Raw genomic sequence first — 22,799 nt, forward strand, 5'->3', positions numbered from 1 at the left:
ATGCCAAGAAACAGAGAATGAGTAATTTACTCTGCCTCAAAGCATCTTCGCTGGTCTCTTCATCCTGTCCTGAGGAACAGGGAGTGTCAGAAGTGTGCATTGTTCCCTGCTCTCCTCAAAATCAGGAAATACAAGCCCTATTCACATGTTATGTACAATCTGTGTACAGTGTATGCACTTACAGATCTGTATGCACATACAGTCATTCACAGATTACATCCAACACATGTACAGTAGTACGCTTGTGCTAGGGTTGCCAACTGTCTCTCATTACGCAGAATGTTCCTCATTTCAGGGATGAAATGTTGGTCCCTATGGGGACAGCATCTGTCCTTCATTTATTCAATAGCATATAATTCAGTCACATATACATCAATGATACTCAGGCTCTTAATTACCACTGCATACACCTCCCAGCCCCCTCAGCCAGCCCCCACAAACATGTGTCCCTCATTGTGGAAATGAAATGTTGGCAACCCTAGCTTGTGCCCAGGTTCCCTTTTAAAATGAAGGCATCTGCAGTCTCACACACATACGTATGTATATATGTGTGTAACAACATCTGTAAACACAACACAATGTCTGCATAGGGCTTCTGTATATGGGCACATACAGATCTGTACACATGTATGCTTATTTACACGTTACAATTTAATGCACGTACAGTAGGATTGGCAACCTCAAAGATCAGCCTGGAGTCTTCAAGAATTGGCACCAGTCTCCAGGCGCCTCTTGAAAGCAATTCTGTTAGACGGTAATGGCTTGATCTTGTGAAACATATTGGGGGGAAGCTAACTAGGAACAGCTTCAGTCAGAGTTGGCAACCCTGAACAGCTGTTTTCACCCCTCCACGCTTAAATACTCAGTTTTATCCTTTCCATGTATACAAAAGTCACATTTTAGGAAGTATCTAATCCAAATTAAGGGAGAATTGAATGTTCTCTGACATGGTTAAGTGCTTCTGTTACGGAGCATAAAATGCAGTCGATTTTCTAATAAAACACGAATTCCAATACAAATACCACAGATGTCACACATGTGATGATCACATGTGTGTGTTGTTGCAGGACAACCCACATTGGTTTGCACACATGCAAAAGTCACGTGTGTGGCACTTAATGTGATGGTTCCACATTTTCTCCTATAAGGGGGGAATCAGTGGTTTCCTGTGGGGGGACATGAGGGGGTCACAGGAGCAACAGGCCACCCCCTCAACACTTCTTCCTCCCCATATTGTTTTTATATTTTTTAGCTCGATATTTTAATGTGTCTTTTTTATAATTGTGTTTTTAAATATTATTGTGAGCCACCTTGGGATTTTCTTAATGAAAGGCGGGGTATAAAATTAAGAATAAATAAATAAAATAAAATAAATATTTAATAGTGTTCTCCTAAGGCTGACAGATTGCTAGGCCTGGTAACTATAGAAACTACGAGAAGACCTCCCCTCCCTGCCTTCCACGAGACGACCCAGCCAATGGGCTCCCTCCGCCTGGCCCATACCGCGGCGTCTGGTTGGACCGCGATACCGGTAGCTCGGTCCAATGAGACTCGCGGGGCGGGCAGGCACAATGAGGAGAAGCGGGGCGTGGGGGGACGCGCCCGACTGTGACGGCAGCGCGGCACGCGACGGAGGCGCGTCACCCTCGGAGCCGGCCAATCACCGCCGGCCAGCTTGGTGGGAAGCCACCAATCGGGGGGCTCCAGCGAAGGGAATGCGGCCAATAGGAAGCATCCACGCAAGGCTGCGGGAAGGTATATAAAGGCGGAGGGCGCCGTGGGCCCGAGCACGGGATTCAGAGCAAATCGAGGGGAGGATTGTGTGAGAGCCGACTCGGTGGCCCGCCTGCAGACGCCGATCGTGTGTACGGGCGTTGCGTGTTAAGAGAGGTGAGTCTCCGTGCTGAAAGGAGGGGCTGGTACCCCCCACCCCATCAATAACAGGAAAGGGGGATGTCAGTAATGGTGAGCAGGGGGCTGCTTATGGGGCGAGGGCTCCTGGGACACGTGGGGTTGGACTTGGGGGGCAGGAAGGCTTGGGGGGAGGGGGTCCCCTTGGGGATGGCACACGCACTTCCCTATCGGCCCTGTCTTGGTCTCCCTGCACTTCTGATCTTCCTGTTTTCTACCCAAATTGAAAAGAATTTGTCTCAGAGTCGTGGTTAGATTTTTTGGGAGGGGGGGACATTTCACTCGGAGGCGAGGGAGATGCAAAATAAGGCTCTATTTATCTATATATAGCTTGTTCAATGTGTGACTCCCGCTTGGATGGTAATGGCCTGTTTGGAAAGGTTCTCCTGGTTTGTGGGACGCAGGTATTGCTGTTAATAATAGCAATCAGGTGGTGGATATAAGAGAAGGAGTCTTCAGAGGTAGCTTAGGGCTTATAACATCGGTGTACTATTGGGCTATAATTGTGCATGTTTAGGTGTGCCTTTCAACACAGGAAGCTGCCATCTACTGAGTCAGACCCTTGGTCCATCTAGCTCAGTATTGTCTTCACAGACTGGCAGCAGCTTCTCCAAGGTCCCAGGCAGGAATCTCTCTCAGCCCTCTCTTAAAGATGCTGCCAGGAACCTTCTGCTCTTCCCAGAGCGGCTCCATCCCCTCAGGGGAATATCTTACAGTGCTCACATGTAGTTTCCCATTCAAATGCACACCAGGGCAGACCCTGCTTAGCAAAGGGGACAAGTCATTCTTGCTGCCACAAGACCAGCGCTCTTCCCTTCCCTCTTCAGATCTGTGGGGTGGAGACATTATTGTTAATAACAGTGATAATAGCCACTGGGAAAGGAGGGAGGGCTCTTGGGGTCTGGAGTACAGCCCCCCCCCCTACAGATCCTCTTATTTTAAGAGCTGTAGAGTGTTTAGCCTGTTCTGGTGGCTTTTTCTATTGCTTGTCCCATTTGGGGCAGCTAAAATGCTTGCCTTGGGCTGGTGTGACTCATCTTAGGGGCTCCAACCATGGTGGAGGAGGGAGAATGTGGGGTTCTTAAAGGCTCTTGTTTAGATGTGCTCCCCCATCTCCTGTTACTGGGGGGGGGGTGAGATACTGGGAGGAAAGGCATCTTGAAGTTTAGAATACCCATCCAAATATCTCTCTCTCTCTCTCTGGAAAGCAAGGACAACCTAGCTATTCATTTTCCAGGGAAAGGAAGTATGGCATTTCATTCTCCCCACTCAATACAAGCCTGATGGCTTCCTGTGAGGCCCTTGTTGTGTTCTTGGAACGCCATGTTTAATTCTTGTGGCATCTTTTCTCTGGATGGTTTGAGACAAAAGCGGATTAGAAAGAATAACTGAGTGGCAGGATTTCATGGAATCTCCCTAGTACATGTGCTGGGTCCTTGGCACTCTGTTATTGGGATCCCCTGGACCAACTTGGGGCTTGAAGGGGGCTGTCCCTTTGCATACCAAGGGCAAGGTTCAGATCAAGTTAGGCATAAGCATTTCTGAAATCAATGAGACAAGCTAGCCACGAGTGACTTAGTGCTGGCTAATTTCAATGGGACTTTGTCTGGATTCCACCCTGTGTCTGGTTATGCAACCTCCACTTTTCAGGAGCTAGTAAGATTTGGGTCTGTGTTCACAATGAGCAGACGTTGCCAGTAATTAAGCAGTTGGCAGTAGGACATTTTTGGGACACGGTCTTAGTCCTTGCTGCTTTTTCTAGGAACAAATCTTTTCTACACTTTCTGTGAATGGAGGCCAACATAATCCACTTCCCCTGCAGTAAATGGAACCTTTTGACAATTCAATTAAAAAATTATTATTTTGGTACAAAGCTGATCTTTGGCTTTCTTTCCACAGGAGTTTTTCAGCAGGAGTGCACAACATACCACAAGGGCAGCATGAAGTTTGTGCTCTTCTCTCTGCTGCTTATTGGCAGCGTGTTCGCCAATGACGATGACAAGAAGGAAGATGTCGGGACAGTAGTTGGCATAGATTTGGGGACCACATACTCATGGTATGTAAGGTGGCTGACTTTTGGGCTCACTTTCTGGATGCTTGTTTTGAACAGTTTATGGTCTGATGTAGAAGGTGCCACAGGGATGAGTTCAATGAGAAAATGTAATCTTCAGACTTTATGGGATAACTAGCTTGCACTGGTATGGCTTCTAGCAGTTTCCTGTAACTACAGGGTTTGGTTAATGATGACTTTATTTATTGGCCGCCCCATAACAATTGTTCTCTTTATTCAGCTCGCAGAATAAAGCAATAGAATAAAATGGGCTCTCCAGCTGTTGTTGAACTACAACTCCCATAATCTCCAGCCATAATTCATTGTGGCTGAGGTGGATGGGAATTGTAGTTCAACTGCTGGAGAGCCAAGGCTGCCTACCCTGGAGTTAAACATGCAATTAAAAGCACCTTTAAAACACACCTTTTTAAAAGACCATTTTAAGTGCAGCAGGAGCAACATCTTGCTTACCCTATGTTGATGGCTTGCCTTCCTTCTCAACAGTGTTGGAGTCTTCAAGAACGGGCGTGTGGAAATCATTGCCAATGACCAGGGTAACAGAATTACGCCCTCCTATGTGGCCTTCACGCCAGAAGGAGAGCGTCTGATTGGCGACGCGGCAAAGAACCAGCTGACCTCCAACCCAGAGAACACTGTTTTTGATGCCAAGCGCCTGATTGGCCGAACATGGAACGATCCTTCTGTGCAGCAGGATATCAAATACCTGCCTTTCAAGGTGTGTACCTGAATGTCTTTTTACAGCTCAAGGTGCTTTGCAACTTTAAAAAAACAAAAAACTTGCAGTGTGTTTTGGGAAGTGGTATCTTAGTGAGGACTAGCCACTTGCGCAGCCTAGGCTCTTGTCCCAGTTAAGATAGAGGTGCATAACTGTCAAACACTGAATTGCAGAGAACTTGGCCTACTCATTGATAGAGTTGCTGATCTCCTTTAACACTGTGTTGCAGAGATCTTTCTTTAGGTTTCTGACCATGCTCATTTTAAATCTTTTAACAGGTTCTTGAAAAGAAGGCTAAGCCCCATATTCAGGTTGACATTGGTGGAGGGCAGATGAAAACGTTTGCCCCAGAGGAAATTTCAGCAATGGTTTTGACCAAGATGAAGGAGACTGCTGAGGCTTATTTGGGAAAGAAGGTAAGATTACAAAATGTTCTAATAGAATACATCTGCAGTGTTTCCTGTAGCAAGGAGTTGCAGATGTTGACTCCAATTCCCATAATCCCCAATCAAAGACCATTGCAGCTGGGGATGTTGAATACAGCTGTAGTAGTCAATTGGCAATCTGGTACAGGGAACATAGGGCAGGCCTGCTCAACTCTGGCCCTCCTGCAGAGGTTGGCCTACAACTTCCATAATCCCTGGCTATTAGCCGCTGTGGCTGGGGATGATGGGAGTTGTAGTCCAAAAACAGCTAGGGGACCAAAGTTGAGTACATCTATTCTGGCAACAACATAGGAGGACTTTGAGGTTCTCTGAATTTGGGTTGCTTGTTAGACCTTCTGCTTGCAGAACATGGAGCCCACTCCACAGCTGTAGCCATTCCTCAAGAACAGCTGTCTAAACACTGAAGACAACCAAATACATTTTCCTCTTGTTCTTTTTCCAGGTGACTCATGCTGTTGTCACGGTGCCAGCCTACTTCAACGATGCTCAGCGCCAGGCCACAAAGGATGCTGGTACTATTGCTGGATTGAATGTTATGAGGATCATCAATGAACCGTAAGCAGGCTTAGTCTTCTGCAGACACTTATTTCGTTTGTATTTATATCCCACTCTTCTCCACAGAGCCCAGAGTGGTGTACATGGTTACATTTATCCTTACAACAACCCTGTGAGGTAGATCAGGCTGAGGGAGAAGTCACTGGCCCAGAGTCACCCAGTGAGTTTCATGGCTGAGTGGGCATTCGAACTCGGGCCTCCCCAGTTCTTGTCCCCAACACTCTAACCCAGGGGTGTCAAGCTTCAACTTTCCAGCTCCTATTGGCCTACAACTCCTACCATCCCTGGCCACAGTTGCCAGGGATGATGGGAGTTGTAGGCTGAAGTTCGACACCAGTACTCTAACCACTGCACTACATTGACATTCATAAGAATGTTATCTAAGGGTGTTGGCAACATAGGAAACTGCTTTCTAGCTCCGTATTGTCTACGCTGCAGTTCTCCAAGGTCTCAAGCAGGAGTCTCTCCCAGCCCCACCTAGAGATGCTGCCAGGGAGTGAACCTGGGCCCTTCTACATGCAAAGTAGATGTCCTCCCATTGAGCTACAACCCAGTACATTTGTCATCGTGACACGAGGGTCTCAACACTAGGTGGTTTTTCCCTACAGAACTGCTGCTGCCATTGCTTACGGTCTGGACAAGAGAGAGGGCGAGAAGAACATCCTGGTTTTCGACCTGGGTGGCGGCACCTTTGACGTCTCCCTCCTCACCATCGATAATGGTGTCTTTGAAGTTGTGGCCACCAATGGCGACACTCACCTGGGCGGGGAAGACTTTGACCAGCGGGTCATGGAGCACTTCATCAAACTCTACAAGAAGAAGACTGGGAAGGATGTCCGGAAGGACAACAGAGCCGTTCAGAAGCTGAGGCGAGAGGTTGAGAAGGCAAAGAGGGCCCTTTCCTCTCAGCACCAGTCCAGGATTGAGATTGAATCCTTCTTTGAGGGAGAGGACTTCTCCGAGACCTTGACCAGGGCAAAGTTTGAAGAACTCAACATGGTATGTACCTGTAAACTGGGTGACTCCTTCCCCAGACAATACTGCACACGTGTACACACAAAGGGGAAAACTGAGATTATAATGACATAGTTAAGAATGAAGCATATGTGGGAACAGTAAGGGTAGCAAGGGTAGTATATAAATCAAATAAAATAATCTTCAGCCACAGTGACTAGCTGGGATGAGTTCAACATTTTCAGGAGGGCTGAAGTTGTGCAGCCCTGTAAAAGTTCCACTCCGTGAGCTTGGCAGACTCGATTGGGAGTGACCCTCCCAGTGGAAAGATGAGCCTGACCCTCTGGTGGTCCAAAGGAGCAAAGCCTGTCTTGGACTTAGGGCAGAGATGAACTACATGAAGCTCTCCAGATATTGCTGCACTACAACTCCCCATCATGCTCAGCAACAATTTATTACAGCTTGGGATTGTGGGAGTTTTAGTTGAGCAACATCTGGAGCCACATGTTGCCTTTCTCTTCCGTATGGGGTGGATATGTTACACTTGGTATCTGCTTCTATCCTTAACGCTCTTAATTTGTTGCTGCATAGTTATGCCTTTTTGCCACAGGATGAGAACTAGTCCAAGCACAGCACTAAATCTGTGTCAAATTCTTCTAGGATCTCTTCCGTTCCACCATGAAGCCTGTGCAGAAAGTCCTAGAGGACGCTGACCTTAAGAAGTCGGACATTGATGAAATTGTGCTTGTCGGTGGCTCCACCCGAATCCCCAAAATCCAGCAGCTTGTGAAAGAATTTTTCAACGGCAAGGAGCCCTCTCGGGGCATCAATCCCGATGAAGCCGTCGCTTACGGTGCCGCTGTCCAGGCTGGCGTGCTCTCTGGGGATCAGGACACTGGTAAGTGGAGCAGCTTGAATGCCCAAATGCAGGGTCTTGGAGCCGTTCACAGAAGTGAAAGCAAGATTGTATCAAGGATTTTTTTTTTTAAAAGTTGTGGCAGCTAAAAAAATGATACAACTTAAAAATTAAATGCATTGATAGGCTCCTGTTCGTAGTATCAAATCTAGCCAGTACTTGAGGAAGTGCTAAAGATGAGACTGCTACCATATGCACCTGAATAGAAGACAACTCCACATTTAAGATTCCCCCCTTAAATATAGATATTATACAGGTTGCATCTGTGTTCAGTTTCTGGCATCCAAGAACAGGGTGGTGGGGACGAATCCTAGATGCAGGCAACTACAGTAGTTGTCTATGTCTTAACCCCTTATCCTGTTACCTAGGTGATCTGGTCCTTCTGGACGTCTGTCCCCTAACTCTGGGCATTGAGACTGTGGGTGGAGTTATGACCAAGCTCATTCCAAGGAACACTGTCGTTCCCACCAAGAAATCCCAGATCTTCTCCACTGCTTCAGACAACCAGCCAACTGTGACGATTAAGGTCTATGAAGGTAAACAAACCTGCCTTGCTAGGCTTAAATGCTTCTGTATTGGGGGCAGAGGGGATTTTGTGGGCTTCAACCTGTGAATGAATCTAACATGTTGACCTACACATCTGGGTTTGGCTCACTAGCCAGCTGCTTGTGGGTTGCCATCAAGCCCCTTTGTTTCACTCAGTTCCTCTTCTGGCACAGAGGTCCTGGAAGTCTTCTGTCAGTATTGTCTTCACAGACTGGCTCCATCCCCTGAAGGGAATATCTTAAATGTGCTCACATGTGGTCTGCCATTCAAATGCAACCAGGGCAGACCCTGCTTAGCTAAGGGGACAAGTCATGCTTGCTACCACAAGACCAGCTCTCCTCTCCACTGGGTTATGGAGATCGTAAGAGACAGCAGGAGCCTTCACCTATTGCTCAGAACGGATTCCTGCTGTTCCTTGCCTTCTCAAAAATGGCAGTGAAAGGGAGGCCTCTGAGGAGATCTCTGTGGTGCAGACACCCACCACTGGCAAGGAGATTGTAGCTGCCTGATCCAACCTCTTCTCTCCTGTTTTATTTGGGAACTGTTTGTTGTGTCAAGTGCTTTATTATTTGTTAACCAAACTACTTGGAGTTTCTTTAAGATATAAGATATACAACTCTAAAATCCAGCAGCATAATTTTGCAAGGTGTACTTTACACTCAGGGTATCAGAGTGTATTTTGGCATGCCTGTTCACCATCGCATGTATAAGTAAAGGCTTTAGTTCTCTTATGCAGTAATTCTTGACTGTATGTGGACCACCTGAATGCAGTCTAGAAGGTAGCTGCTTCACACATTAAACTACTTTGCCTCTTTCCTGTAGGAGAACGTCCACTCACAAAGGATAACCATCTGCTGGGGACCTTCGACCTGACTGGCATCCCTCCTGCTCCACGGGGCGTCCCCCAGATCGAGGTTACCTTTGAAATCGACGTGAACGGGATCCTCCGTGTTACTGCCGAGGACAAGGGCACAGGCAACAAGAACAAAATCACCATCACCAACGACCAGAATCGGCTGACCCCAGAAGAGATCGAACGGATGGTCACCGATGCAGAGAAATTTGCAGAGGAGGACAAGAAGCTGAAAGAACGGATTGATGCCAGGAATGAATTGGAAAGCTATGCCTATTCGCTGAAAAACCAGATCGGGGATAAGGAAAAGCTGGGCGGGAAGCTGTCTTCGGAAGACAAAGATACCATAGAGAAGGCCGTGGAAGAAAAGATAGAATGGCTGGAGAGTCACCAGGATGCCGACATTGAAGACTTCAAAGCACAAAAGAAGGAACTGGAAGAGGTGGTCCAGCCCATTGTGGGCAAGTTGTACGGGAGTGCTGGTCCTCCCCCTGGTGAAGAAGAAGAAGCAGCGGGAGAGAAAGAAGAGTTGTAGGCCTGTCTCCTGAATGTTGACACTGTAAATATTGGACTTGGAACTTTTGCTAAACTTATTGAACTTTAGATCTGGAATGTGATCGGAATCTTCACTTGTGTGGAGTTGGAAATGCTAGCCCAAAGTGGCTGTTTACTGCTTTTCATTAGCAGTTGCTAAATGTTTGGGGTTGGGGGTGGGGTGGAGAAACGTTTGCCTTGAAACCATTCTATTTAACAAGTGGGTCAGTATGTGTTCTGTGGAGAACTTTTCTACCCTCTAAGTGACGACAATAAATTTGTTACTCACACTGGATATCTGGGGTCTTGTTACTAATATGTAGCCAGTAAGGTGTGGGGCAGGATGATGGCAAACATTTATATACCACTCTTCAACCGAAGATCTCAAAGCGGTTTACATAGGAAAGATACATAAGATGGCCCCCTGTCCCCAAAGAGCTCATAATCTAAAAAGAAACATAAGGCAGAATGCCAGCAACAGCCACTGGAGGGATGCTGTGCTGGGAATGGATAGGGCCAGTTGCTTGTCCCCTCCTAAATATAAGAGGATCACCACTTTAAAAGGTCCTCTTTGCTTAATTAGCAGGGGTTAGCATGAAGAACTAACTTCATCCAGGCAGCATTTCTTTAGAACAGTTTGGGACAAAGGTGTCTCTATCCTATCACGCCTTTGAAGATAGCAGTTCCATCTAGCCATAATTTCTAATAGCAGGTGATTGAACCTCTTCCTCCATGTATCTCTCTGATCTCCCTTGGTTCTTTAAAGCCCTCTAAACTAGTAGCTATTACCACATCCCACAAACTGGATGGAGCCACTCTGGGAAGAGCAGACGGTTCCACATTCCTACCCTGGCTTCAAGATAGGGCTGAGAGAGATTCCTGCCTGCAATCTTGGAGAAGCTGCTGCCAGTCTGGGTGGACAAGCTAGATGGACCTATGGTCTGACTCATTCTCGGCTGCATATGTTCCTATCTAGACTGACTCTTAGCAAGCAGAACTATGAAAAAGCAATGTTGTATTTTAGCACAGAACTTCAGTATGTGTGGAAAGGACTTAGACTGACCATTTAACAGCTAGAAACATAGGCTTTATTATTTAAGGCAGCTCACAGCTTTGCAGTCCTTGTAGATCTCCCCTTTAATATCCATCCCACCAAATACCAAGCACAGATGCTGCTCCTCTGGCCTGTCACGGGCAGAACCTTCACCTGCTGCGGTACCCTTGTTCTCCTTTGCTGCTGCTTCATCTTGGTTCAAGTCAGAAGATGCTTTCCATGGAATGATGCACATTGAATGATCCAGTCGTCCAGTGGGTAAGGAGGTCTTGAACTCTAACCGAGTCCAGTGACCCTGTTCTGCAACCATTTTTTAAAACAGAAAAAACTCAGTAGTAGAATTCAGGGCCATCTACAGAAGCCACTTAACGAGATAAAGCACAAACACACCCACCCACTTAAAAGCCCACAAGTTCAGTGAACCCACCAATGTGATATTTGTACATGGTGTCCAGCGCTCCAGTTGGGTCCATGCCGCCAAAAATGTACAAGTGGCCCTGAAATGCAGCTGCGGAGTGGGCTGCCCGCCCTCCTGGGACAGATCCAGTGGCCAGGAGCGTCTCCCACTTCAGGTCAGCTGCAAGAGAACAAGCCAGTAACCAGTTGGGTGGATCCCAAGCCAGAATGCATCGCTTGGAAACACGAGCAGAGGGCAATGGGTGTATTTCTGTTTCTGCATCCACACCAATTGAAAATGGGATTTGGTACCAGATAAAGCATCCCAAAAAGCTCAACTATCTCTTAAGATAATTATCCCCCCGTCCCCACGTTAGAATACTATTCATTTTATGGCATTACTATGCAAGTAAACATTATTCTGCACAAAATGTTGAACTGCAACTAGTTCACAGGCCACTCTTTAAAGTCAGTGGCTGAAGCGGAGAGTGAAAAAATATCAAAGAAACAGAATTCCACACTTTAATGCTCTGACTCTCTGATTCTGCCCTTTATGGCAGCAAGCAAAAGAGCTACGCAGGGGTCACCATCCTGCAACTGTGTCACCCGCAGATGGAAACTGGCTTAAACGGCGGATTAGATAATTCTGAAAATCTTAGGTTTTGCATTTTAAGGAGTATGTTCCTAGTCCTTAAGTTTTCTGAGCAAATAGCTTTAAGATGTAGAAGTCTAGATCGACTCTTTTGGAGAGAAGTTCAAAAGGGACAAATTGCTTCGCCAGGATTCCTGGTTTGCAATGTCAGCACACCTTGCCAAGGACTTACTTATATCAATGCAGAATAGATCATTGTAAAACGTATCGCCAGCCAGGCCTCCATGGATGAAGAGTCTGTTCTCAACGGCCACCACTGCGTGGCCATGCCGAGGGGTGGGAGGGTTGCCGAGAACTTCTGGCTGCAGCCATGTCAATGTGGCTACAGGGGAGAGAGCAAGTGCATTAGCCTGTGGCGGGGAAACCTTGCCCTCCATCAGTGGAGGAGAGCTAGTCGCAAAAATGCATCGTCCTTGCTAGCAGGGTCCACCTTGGTTGGCATTTGGATGGGAGACTACTTGTGAGCACTGAAAGATACTCCCCTTAGGGGATGGGCCGCTCTGGGAAGAGCATCTGAGGTCCTGGGTTCAATCCCTTGCAGCATCTCCAGGTGAGGCTGGGAAAAACTCCTGCTTGTAACCGTGAATAGCTGCTGCCAGTCAATGTAGACAATACTGAGCTAGATGGACCAATAGTCTGACTTGGCAGAAGACAGCTTCCTACGTTCCTAGGCAAAAGATCTCAAATGAAGCTACCCTCAGATTTCCCCATCCCATTTGATCTGCCTGCTTCCAGACCTAGAAGAAGAATCAAAACCTTGGCTAAGCTGGTTATGCTTGATTTTGGTTTCAGAGATATTTGCATGTTTTGAAATCAGATTTAGGGCTTATTATTCTCTGCAGACAATCTGAAAATTCTGCCATGAATATAAGTTACCCTGTTAGGTAACATACCAACATTTAAGATAAATTGCAGCGGGGGGGTGAGGGGTGGGAGGTGTATTGTTATGCCTAAGGCCTGACCCAGGCGAATAAGTTACCTGAATCAAATACGTGAAGCTGCTGGTCTTGGACGGGATCTGCCCCTTTTTCGCCTCCTCCAAACACATACAGTCGGTCTCCAATTGCTGCTGAGGATGTGTGGTAAGTCCGAGGGGACGGGGGCGTGCCAGTCACTTTTGGACTCTTCCAACTTCCGGTTTCTAATAAGGGACCAAAAATGTTCTGAAGCTGTGGTGAGTCAAACTGGGGACTCTACAGGAGTTCTCAGCCTCAGGTCCCCAGGTGTCCCCACAATGGCCAAAGGGATGATGGGAGTTGTAGTCCATCATCTGGGGACCGAAAGTTGGAAACCTCTGGACTAAAATATATGTAATCCAGTCAATGCACACATCACACTTAAAGAAGGTTGCCATCAGGCGAGAGCTCTCTTTGTCTCTCTCTCCCAAACTCCTGTTTCTTCATTCATTCATTCTCTCCCACACACACTTTACATCTCTCTCCCTCCAGCTTCATGGGTGTCTCATTCCAAAACACAGAGAGAGTTCCAACAATCTGGTAACGATTAGTTCCCACTGAGGGAATATCAAACCAACCTGTTCTGGGTTATTAAGCCAGAATCTTCTCAACAAATTAATGGCCAGCCAGGAGTCAGTAAAAATATAACACTGCTACCAGGTAAGAAATCTGAAACCTGTCCCCACCCCTGGCAAGGAGTAACCTTGAGAGGAGAGTTGGTCTTGTGGTAGCAAGCATGACTTGTCCCCTTGGCTAAGCAGGATCTGCCCTGGTTGCCTATAAATGGGAGACTAGAAGTGTGAGCAGCACTGTAAGATCTTCCCCTCAAGGGATGGAGCTGCTCTGGGAAGAGCAGAAGGTTCCAAGTTCCCTCCCTGGCAGCATCTCCAAGACAGAGCTGAGAGAGATTCCTGCCTGCAGCCTTGGAGAAGCTGCTGCCAGTCTGTGTAGACAACACTGAGTTAGATGGACCTACAGTCTGCCTCAGTATATGGCAGCTTCCTATGTTCCTAACCTGTGAGAAATAAGAAACACGTACCCAGATCCAAAACTTGCACACAGTTCCTGTTGCCTGTTTCACTGGCCCCTCCGTACACCCAGAGGCTCGTGGGCTGACTTGCAGGAAGGAAGGCCGCATGCTCATACCGTGGCAAGAGGCCTTCCCAGCCAGGCGTGGTCCAGCTGTGCGTATCTATGGTGCAGAAGGAGAAGTCAGTTTGCTAAACTGCCACAGACCAAAGTATCTAATACAAAGAAATGGCTGAAGACCAACAAGGCCTAGAAACTTGCTTCAAACATTTAAAGCCAAGGTCTCAGAACACTGCTCCTCATGCCACCTCCATGCTTTTTCGGTGCTCCTGTGGCATACACACATGCCTGACAGAAATCTCAGTCCTTACCAAGATTGAAGAAATATACATCGCAGAAGCTGCCATTTGGGTTCGCACCCCCGACGATGACAACTTTCCCTTTCTGGCCACTTGAGTCCAGCGGAGGCAGATACAAAGAGTTGTGACCCACCCGGGCACAAGGGCCCTCTCCAAGAGGGACAAGGGAGTACCTGGGAGAGAGAAATTCACAAAAGAACTGCAATAACACCATGGCTAATTGTTCTAGAGCAGGGGTGTAGCTATAATTGAGTGAAGCGATTCAAAGAACTTGGATCCTCCAGCTCTTGAGGGGCCCCCCAGCCCTATTTACCCCCAGCACAGTACCTCCAGTGACTGTTGTTGGTATCTATCTTATGTTTCTTTTAGATTGTGAGCCCTTTGGGGACAGGGAGCCATCTTATTTATTATTTCTCTGTGTAAACCACCCTGAGCCATTTTTGGAAGGGTGGTATAGAAATCGAATTATTATTATTATTATTATTAATTATTATTATTATTATCTTCATTATCTCCCTCGCTTCGAAGGGCCACTGGAGAGAGGGGCGAACATGGCCCCCTCTCCCCTAGCTATGCCCCTGGGGAGCGGAGGACTGAGTAAATAGGCTGAGCAAACGAGCGGGAGTGGGGTGGAGATTGAGGCTCGGCAGGGAACCCTTTTTGAAGAAATGCCTTTTTTTTTTTTTTAAGATGAGGGAGAGGGGAGGAGGGCAGCCGAGGAGCCAAGGAGAAGGGAGAGGCGTAAGCAGAGGAAGGAGCAAGTTAAAAAGGAGACTTATCTGAGGAACGAAGCAAGGCTGAGTATCCTTTCCTGGAGCGTTAGCAGGACGAAAAGAACTGGGTGGGGTTACCATCCGGCTACTTTTATAGCTTTAGAATTAGCATACGTCCTGCCCTGGAGCGAGCATGGGATGATAACCCAGGGAGTTGTCCTCACACGGCAGCCGAGAACGAATTATTATTATTATTATTAATTATTATTATTATTATCTTCATTATCTCCCTCGCTTCGAAGGGCCACTGGAGAGAGGGGCGAACATGGCCCCCTCTCCCCTAGCTATGCCCCTGTTTAGGCTGCCGAGCTCTAGGCTGGCTTTGATCCCAGGTTAGCCTCCCCAACCTGAGACATGCGCCACACAGACACACGGGCTTGAACGTGGCCGCCCTTCCTCGGCCCTCCCTGCATGATCGCCCCCCCACGTCCTTGCACGCCCCCGCGCTGCATCCCCACGTGTAACGCGCGGCCCCGCTGCAAACGCACCAGCTCGCGCCTTCCGGGGTCTCTCCGGGCTTCAGCTCCTGCAGCCCGCAGTCCGACCCCATCGAAGCGGACCCAGGAGGGAAGAGGGGCGTGGCCTAGTACAGAGCTCCGCCCTCTCCCGCACCCGTTGCTAGGAGACCCATGGCAGAGGGGTTATGGTTACATTTTGACATACTCTTAATCTTTAAAAAAAAAAAAATCCTGTTCTTTCTGCAAAGGATTCAGGGCAGCGTGGCGAGATACTTCCTCCCCCCACCCATAATATCCGCACAACAACCCTGTGGGGTGGGGTAGGCTAGACTGAGAGAGAGAGGAGGTCACAGTGAGCGGGTGGGGATTTGAATCCGAGTCCCCCTAGGCCTAACCACTACACCACACTGCCTCCCCAGGGAGCCCTTTTTATTCTCTCCAGCGCCTCCCTTCCCCCTTTTTGCCCCAAGCGGGAGGAGAAGCTAACTACAAATCCCACAGAGCTGAGGGCCCCGTCCTTGGCATTATGTAGCCCCGCAGTGCAGTCTGGGAAAAAGAGGCGGAGGCCAGCCGGAAGGAGCCGCCCCCTGCGTCCAGCCGGGAGGAGAAAGCCCGGATGTCGCGTCCGAGTGAAGCCCAACCCACCGGAAGTCTGCACTCTCACTTCCGGTCGGCAGGTTCGCTTTCCCTCCCGCGGAGGGAGGGAGCTAAACGCGAAGAAGAATCAGTTTCTAGTATCTTTGTTATTCTGCCAAGAAGAAAAGGCCTTCGGGGAGCTCGCGCGGCCGGCGTCCCAGGGAGCCCATTGGCCGGAGCACCGCCGGGACCCGCTTCCGGTCCCTGCTCTCTCCTTCCCCCCATCTCCCTGTCTGCTCTCTCTTCCCCCCCCCCCACTTCAGAGCCCAAAATGGCGCCCCTAGACCTGGACAAGTACGTGGAGATTGCGCGGCTCTGCAAATACCTGCCCGAGAACGACCTCAAGGTGAGCTAAAGGGAGGCAGCCGGGCTTGGCCTTCCCGGCCTCTCCCGTGGTGGGGCTCTCCTGTCTTCCTGTAAGCCGCCTGGAGCTCATGGAGGGGTTGGGGTAGGGGTTGAGGGGGACCCTTGCATGCTTTGGGGCTGAGCCCTGAGAGGGGGCCCGCGGCATAGCTTCCTCCTCCTTCCTGATGGCTGTGTAGAGCCTCCATGTTCAGAGGCAGTGTACCTCTGCATGCCAGTCGCTCGGAACCAGCAGTGGGAAGGGGCCGTTTGCCTCCCTCTGCATCTGCTGCTTGTCCCAGAGGCTTCTGAGTTTTCTGATGTCCACTCAGTCAATTTTAGATCCTGCTCAGGTTGAATTAGGAAGGCCCCACTCTGAATGCACCTGTGCGCACACACTGCTTTGACACTGCCGCTCAGAACAAAACACATACCACACACAGATGAAAAAAGTTAGAGGTACCGCTGGTGCTAGATCATCATTAGTTGTTGTTGTTGCTTTTTAATCACAAACTACTCCAGTTACTTGAATCCAAGGCTAAGTTTTGTCTCCAAATTATTTGATGTTAGAAATCAGATGATTGTTTTAACTTCAGAGGCCTCATCCTTTTGGGTAAATACAGGTGTAAAAAGGATACCCCTTCCTCGATCCTCCTTTGCAGCCCTGAGCCACACTGCATTCATATGTGCAATGCATAAATACAGGTGTAACCTGTATTTAACCTGTGGGGTGTGTGTGTATGTTTAAGAAGGTATTGTCTTAAATTCAGAGTTGACTTCTAATTGAGTAAATAGGGTACTTTTCAACAAAATGTTTTCCAAGCATTTGACATGGCAAAATCTGCTGGACAGATGTTTGGTCTGATCTGTCAGAGCTCTTTTTATTGGTTGGTCTTATTGGTCATGGCAGTTAGGAAGAGAACCTGCATGTTCTAGGGTAGTCTAGCTCTTTAGGACCAGATGCTGCTGACAAAGAGGAGAAGGGCAGTGCATTCATGCCCTGCTGGTGTGCTTCCTGGAGACATCTAATTGTAAATGTAAAAAAAAATAATTGGCCGCTGTGGGCATAGGATGGTACACTAGATGAACGTTTGGTCTGATCTGTTGGAGCTCTTCTTATCTCTTTGTTAGCTGTTGCAGTTAAAATAAGACCTCCATGTTCAGGGACAGCCTACCTGGGAATACCAGAAAGTGTAAGACAAAGGTGAGGGGCCTTATTGCTTTCATGCCCTTGTTTGTGGACCTTCTGGATTCATCAGCATAGCCAGTGTGAGAAACAGGATGTTTGGTTAGGTGGACCTTCACTCTAATTCAGTAAAGTTCTTCTGTTGTTTCTGCAAGAGGCGTTTGTTATTGTTTAAAGATATGTGTTGTTGTTGTGCTATGGGATATCTTTCTTGTTTGTTTTGTTTTTGTTTTTCTGTTTGACTGTTGGGAGATCCAGGGAGAAGATAAATGTTTTAACCAGAGAGTAAACCCTTCTGCATGCAAACCTTCTGCATGCAAAGCAGATGCTCTACTACTGAGCTACGGCCCCAAAGCATTTGACACAAACCCTTGGACCCTGTACCCGAACTAAGCCCAAGTTTGTGTAACTGACATAGACAGGTGTTCTTCTCTTGTTTTGCCCCTACCTCCAAATTCATTCTGCTGGGAGGTGAGTAGGAATGGAGAAGTAGCGTATAGGTGTTGCGCTCCCTACAGCTTCTTACGAGGGGAAGGTAAGAAGCTTCGCCATCTTGTAAGCAGAGTAAGCCAGTGACCTGCAAAGGAAGAGATGTGGCATTCTTGTCTGTCTTTAATAGTTCCCGGATGCTTGAGCAGGGGTAGTTTTTCTCACCTCTGTGAGATGTGGTAGAATTCCTCTCCTACACACACTTAAAGGTTACAGATGCTCTGAGATTTCCCTTGCACTACTAAAATGGGGCCTAGTTCAGAAGTTACAAACCGCCCCCTCCCCACTTCTATCATTGCAAGGCAGTGGAGCAGGGATATGTGGGTTCCTTTCTGTGTGTATGTGGGTGGGTGTTCAGCAGGTTGCCTGGCAACCATCTCCAGGAAAAAACCATGCACGTAATACTGTGCTATACGTTTGCATTCTCAGTTTCTTCGGGCCCTTGTTGCCTCTAACAGGGATTCCCAGATGTTGTTGACTACAACTCCCAGAATCCCCAGCCAAAGGTCACTGCAGCTGGTGATGCTGGGAGTTGTAGTGAACAACATCTGGGAATCCCTGTTAGAGAAAATACTGCTTGGGGCTAGGATTTTTTTCTTTGTCTCCACAAATGGCAGACACTAGTTGTTTTCCCTGGTTTTGGCCGATCTTGGGAGAACCATACCTACTGGGTTAGGCTCCTGCTTGCTCTTCTCTATTATCTTCTCTGCCACTTATCAAAATTTGATAGATCTCAGAGAATAGTGCTAGATTCCCACAGTAGATAAGATCTGGAATAACTGGATCACGTACAGAACAAAAGCCTTCAATGAATTAATTGGGAAATACAGTCATAGCTGTTTTCATTACTTAAACATGAGTCTTTAATAGTCCCCAGCTTAATCACCTGTGGAAAGGAAGAATCTCCTCTAGGCAGGCAAGCAGGAAAGAAAGTGCCTGTAAATTCAAAGAGAGTTCACTTCTGTTTGATCTGCTACTTTCAACAAACATAGACTGGTGGGCGAGCAGGCTACTGAAAACAATTCCTTATGTGGCTGTATTTGCACAGTTGGTCTGAGCAATTTCACCGGCGAAAGCAATGGCATGCAAATGGGTTTTCGTTTGGAAAGTTCCTGCACGGGACTTTCTTTGCCGAGCATTCTCTAGTCCTCCTCCTGCAAGGTGCTATGAGACTACATTAGAAGACTGAATACTGGGGTTAAACTCTTGCTCTCTGAGCCAGTCAGGCTATTTTCAATTCAGAATGTGTGGGTAAAGGAGAGGATGAAAATAGTCTCGCTTTGGGCTGCCTCCCGTTAAAGCCATGATTGCAGTGAAGTCTACAGGCTCGCTCTCCATAGCATGGCTGCCCCCTGACCCATTTGACTTACATGTGGTGTATGAAGTGAAACTGACCAGAATTGCATCTCTTTTTCCTAGCGCTTGTGTGACTACGTGTGTGACCTCCTGCTGGAAGAATCTAACGTGCAGCCTGTTTCAACACCGGTTACAGTCTGTGGAGACATACATGGACAGGTGAAAAGTCACATGTAGTGCTCCTTTGGCCCCATGCACAAGAGTGGGCTAATGCTCTTCGTATAGTAGAGGAGCCTAAAGAGTGAGTGTGTGTGTGTGTGTGTGTGTGTGTGTGTGTGTTCACGGCTGCAGAAATACACTAGTCTGTGACGAGTGAAAAATGATGCCTGACGAGTGAGAAAAGTCCTGATGATCAATGTAGCAACATAGCTTGATGAGTAAAATATTTTGCCTGATTGATAATCTGAGCCAACACTTTTTCACCCCTGTGTGTGTGTGTAATTAATATTTTATATTTGTTGTATTTTAACTTAAGTACACTGACTAGGGATGCACATGCCCGGCAGGATAGATAGATAGATGCTGGGTTGGGGAAAACAGGAATAGCTAATATAAAAGAGAGAGATGCAGATAACACTGATGACTGATCCTCTGTGAAGCAGAAAATGTGGATAAGACCAGAATGCCTTTGCCCTGGGGTAGGATTACAAGCTGCAGCAGTATATCAGTGTGGAGATATATGATCATCTTTACCTCACTCTTAAACCCCAGAAGAAGTTCCCAGAGCAGCGGACAACAATTTAAAACCATCATTAAACAGAACAATTGATCACACTCATTAAAGCGTATTTCAAACAGCAGAGTAGATGGGCAGACGACATAAAACCAGAGCCATATCAAGATGAAAACACCAGTTAAAACAAATGAAGCAAAAGGTACTAATGCTACAAGGCTTTCCTTAATCAAGTTTCCTTTCTTTTGCCTTTCAGTTTTATGATTTATGTGAGTTGTTCAGAACTGGAGGTCAAGTTCCGGACACAAACTACATATTTATGGTACGTCCAAGATAATTGCAAAATATGTGTCAAATGTGGGCTGTTTAATACTCAGTGGGGCTTACTCTCAAATTCATTGTGTGTAAGAATGTGCTCCAAGTGCCTCTTGTATGTCATATAATAGAATTTTGGTTTATCTTTCAGGGCGACTTTGTAGACAGAGGTTACTACAGCCTTGAGACGTTCACTTATCTTCTTGCTCTGAAAGCCAAATGGCCGGATCGCATCACCCTTTTGCGTGGAAATCATGAAAGCAGACAAATAACACAAGTGTATGGATTTTACGGTAAGAGTGTGTGCTTTTTAAAAACCAGCTCTCAGACCAATTATAATCAACCCAGATAATATGATAAATTGGCTTGTCTCTCTGGAAGATGTGGGATTTGGGTTTTTTCCTTCTTAAAATAATGGTCCAAGGTATTGTGGACAAGCAGCTTATCTTAACTGAAAGCAAATATGAACACATATAATATAGGAAGCCATACTTAAAGGCTGTGGGTTTTTACTTAAAGGCTGTCTTTTTTCCCCCCCAATAGATGAATGCCAGACCAAATATGGTAACGCTAACGCTTGGAGATACTGCACCAAAGTATTTGACATGCTCACCGTTGCCGCGGTAAGAGTTTTTGGGTTTCTTGCAAATGCAGTTTTTGAAACTTTAAAAAAAAAAATAGTGTCTTCACCGCTTCCTGACCACGTTCCCCAAACGACTGGCATTTCAAGCTGGTGATGCTAGTAAAAACCTATCCCTCTTCCCTCCTTCCAGTTGATAGACGAGCAGATCCTTTGCGTCCACGGGGGCCTCTCTCCAGACATCAAAACACTGGATCAGATCCGAACCATTGAGCGCAACCAAGAGATTCCACACAAAGGAGCTTTTTGTGACCTTGTCTGGTCTGACCCAGAAGATGTCGACACCTGGGCTATTAGTCCCCGGGGTGCAGGCTGGCTTTTTGGGGCAAAAGTCACCAATGAGGTAAGCTATCTTTTGACCAGGGACCCAAACATTTAGAATTGGCTCACCAGCCACTGTCAGTAGTCACCACCAATCTCCTCTCTTCCCTCAGATGCTTTTCTAGCACACAGGCAGAGGTCTTGGTAAAGAAGCGGGTCTTCTGTCCTTTGCACTTGGAGATGGGAAGAAACAGCGGGAGCCCCCTCTGACTGCCCAGAAAGGATTCCTGCTGTTGCTTTCCTTCTCAAAAATGGCAGAGGAAAGGAGACCTCTGGGGAGGAGATGTGTGTGGTGCTAGGTATCCTATTCGCCAGAGGGCACTCACCACTGGTGAGCTGGCAAGTAGATTTATAGATGTCTGCTTATGACACAGCCTGGTTTAACCACTTGCCCATCTGCCTCCGTGAGCTAGAAATTCTTCTGCCCGACAGCTGAAGGGGTCCTTTCATTTTAAAATATGGACATTCCACATTCCAAAACCATTTCACCATCGGATAGGCTGAAACAGCACTTCTAGCCGCTGAGAGAAACCACAGAACTGAGAGCAGAAGAGCGAGAGGTCGCCTGTTCCATTTTCTCTGATGTAAACGTTTTCCTGACTCCCCGCTTTCTTTCAACTTCCCAGTTTGTCCACATCAACAACCTAAAGCTCATCTGTCGCGCCCACCAGCTGGTGCACGAAGGCTATAAATTCATGTTTGATGAGAAACTGGTCACGGTATGGTCTGCTCCAAACTACTGCTACCGCTGTGGAAATATCGCCTCAATCATGGTCTTTAAAGATGTAAATACCAGAGAACCAAAGCTCTTCCGGGCAGTCCCAGACTCAGAACGTGTGATCCCTCCACGAACGACCACACCGTATTTCCTCTGAAACATTGCTCAGCCCTTCTTCGTACTGTGTTTTTTTGGCCTCCGAGACACACTTTTTATCAAGCACTTTGCTGCTGAAATGCTGCCTCTTGCCTCTTCTTTATTTTTAAATTATCTACGTGTTGGATGTTTGTATTGATGCTCCCCTCCCTCCCTCCCTCCCATTCCTCTTGATTCTCCCCCCCGCCCCAGCTCCCAGACTTAATTTGCTCTTCGTTCTTGCATATTTATGTTTTTTTTTTCTTAGGGAAAACCATCTTTTTCCCTTAAAAAAAAATTAAAATGAAGCAAGAAAGATATCAGAACTGGTCCAATCTGCTTATTTCACCCAGGGGTTTGTCTTTGGGGAGGCCATATTATTATTTCGGACAAGATTTTAAGGAATTTCAGCAGCAAAGTTGTATTTAGGGTGAGACTTTGGATTCCAGTGGCCGCACAAACGTGCCCAAAATATACCAGCGAATGGTCCTAGTTTGTATCTTGTTTTAAGTCCGTATAAGTAAATGGTCTAAAAGGCTGCCCTGATCTTGTTTGGGGGCTTGTTTTTATTTTTTAGGATTCAAACTAAAATAGAAAAAGAAAAGAAAAAACCCACCACAGGTATTTGAATTTGTACATTAAAATAATTGTTCCTGATTCTTTTCAGATACCTTGTATTTTTTAATAAAGTCATATCTTGAACTTGGCCTCTAGGTTAAACATTCAAAATAAAACCATACGTTGTTGATGTAAATTTTTCTCCCCCTGCCCTGATTTATGAAGATCGGTGACAAATGTGATTACCATTTG

General features: G+C 47.0%; 3 protein-coding genes across 3 annotated transcripts; 2 read left to right on the forward strand and 1 right to left on the reverse strand.

Annotated features, from left to right (window-relative positions):
- The first annotated feature begins 1,733 nt into the window (after positions 1 to 1,733).
- On the forward strand, positions 1,734 to 9,796 carry HSPA5 (heat shock protein family A (Hsp70) member 5). Its single transcript, XM_053282357.1, has 9 exons — positions 1,734 to 1,890; positions 3,811 to 3,967; positions 4,466 to 4,697; positions 4,976 to 5,113; positions 5,586 to 5,698; positions 6,307 to 6,697; positions 7,313 to 7,550; positions 7,937 to 8,104; positions 8,937 to 9,796. Exons 2-9 carry the CDS (start codon positions 3,852 to 3,854, stop codon positions 9,500 to 9,502), a joined length of 1,962 nt encoding a protein of 653 aa, XP_053138332.1. The 5' UTR covers positions 1,734 to 1,890; positions 3,811 to 3,851; the 3' UTR covers positions 9,503 to 9,796.
- Positions 9,797 to 10,566: 770 nt separating this feature from the next.
- Positions 10,567 to 15,775, reverse strand: RABEPK (Rab9 effector protein with kelch motifs). Its single transcript, XM_053282440.1, has 7 exons — positions 15,209 to 15,775; positions 13,960 to 14,120; positions 13,599 to 13,751; positions 12,583 to 12,744; positions 11,776 to 11,925; positions 10,983 to 11,132; positions 10,567 to 10,855 (listed from the first exon to the last, which is right to left on the reverse strand). Exons 1-7 carry the CDS (start codon positions 15,268 to 15,270, stop codon positions 10,593 to 10,595), a joined length of 1,101 nt encoding a protein of 366 aa, XP_053138415.1. The 5' UTR covers positions 15,271 to 15,775; the 3' UTR covers positions 10,567 to 10,592.
- PPP6C (protein phosphatase 6 catalytic subunit) lies at positions 15,749 to 22,743 on the forward strand. The gene is made up of 7 exons (XM_053282439.1): positions 15,749 to 16,160; positions 19,251 to 19,346; positions 20,117 to 20,182; positions 20,327 to 20,468; positions 20,719 to 20,798; positions 20,949 to 21,158; positions 21,763 to 22,743. The coding sequence occupies exons 1-7, from the start codon at positions 15,795 to 15,797 to the stop codon at positions 22,009 to 22,011; spliced, it is 1,209 nt and encodes a 402-aa protein (XP_053138414.1). The 5' UTR covers positions 15,749 to 15,794; the 3' UTR covers positions 22,012 to 22,743.
- The last annotated feature ends 56 nt before the right edge of the window (positions 22,744 to 22,799 follow it).

The sequence above is a fragment of the Hemicordylus capensis genome, chromosome 17 (genome assembly GCF_027244095.1).
Source record: "Hemicordylus capensis ecotype Gifberg chromosome 17, rHemCap1.1.pri, whole genome shotgun sequence".
NCBI lineage: Eukaryota > Metazoa > Chordata > Lepidosauria > Squamata > Cordylidae > Hemicordylus > Hemicordylus capensis.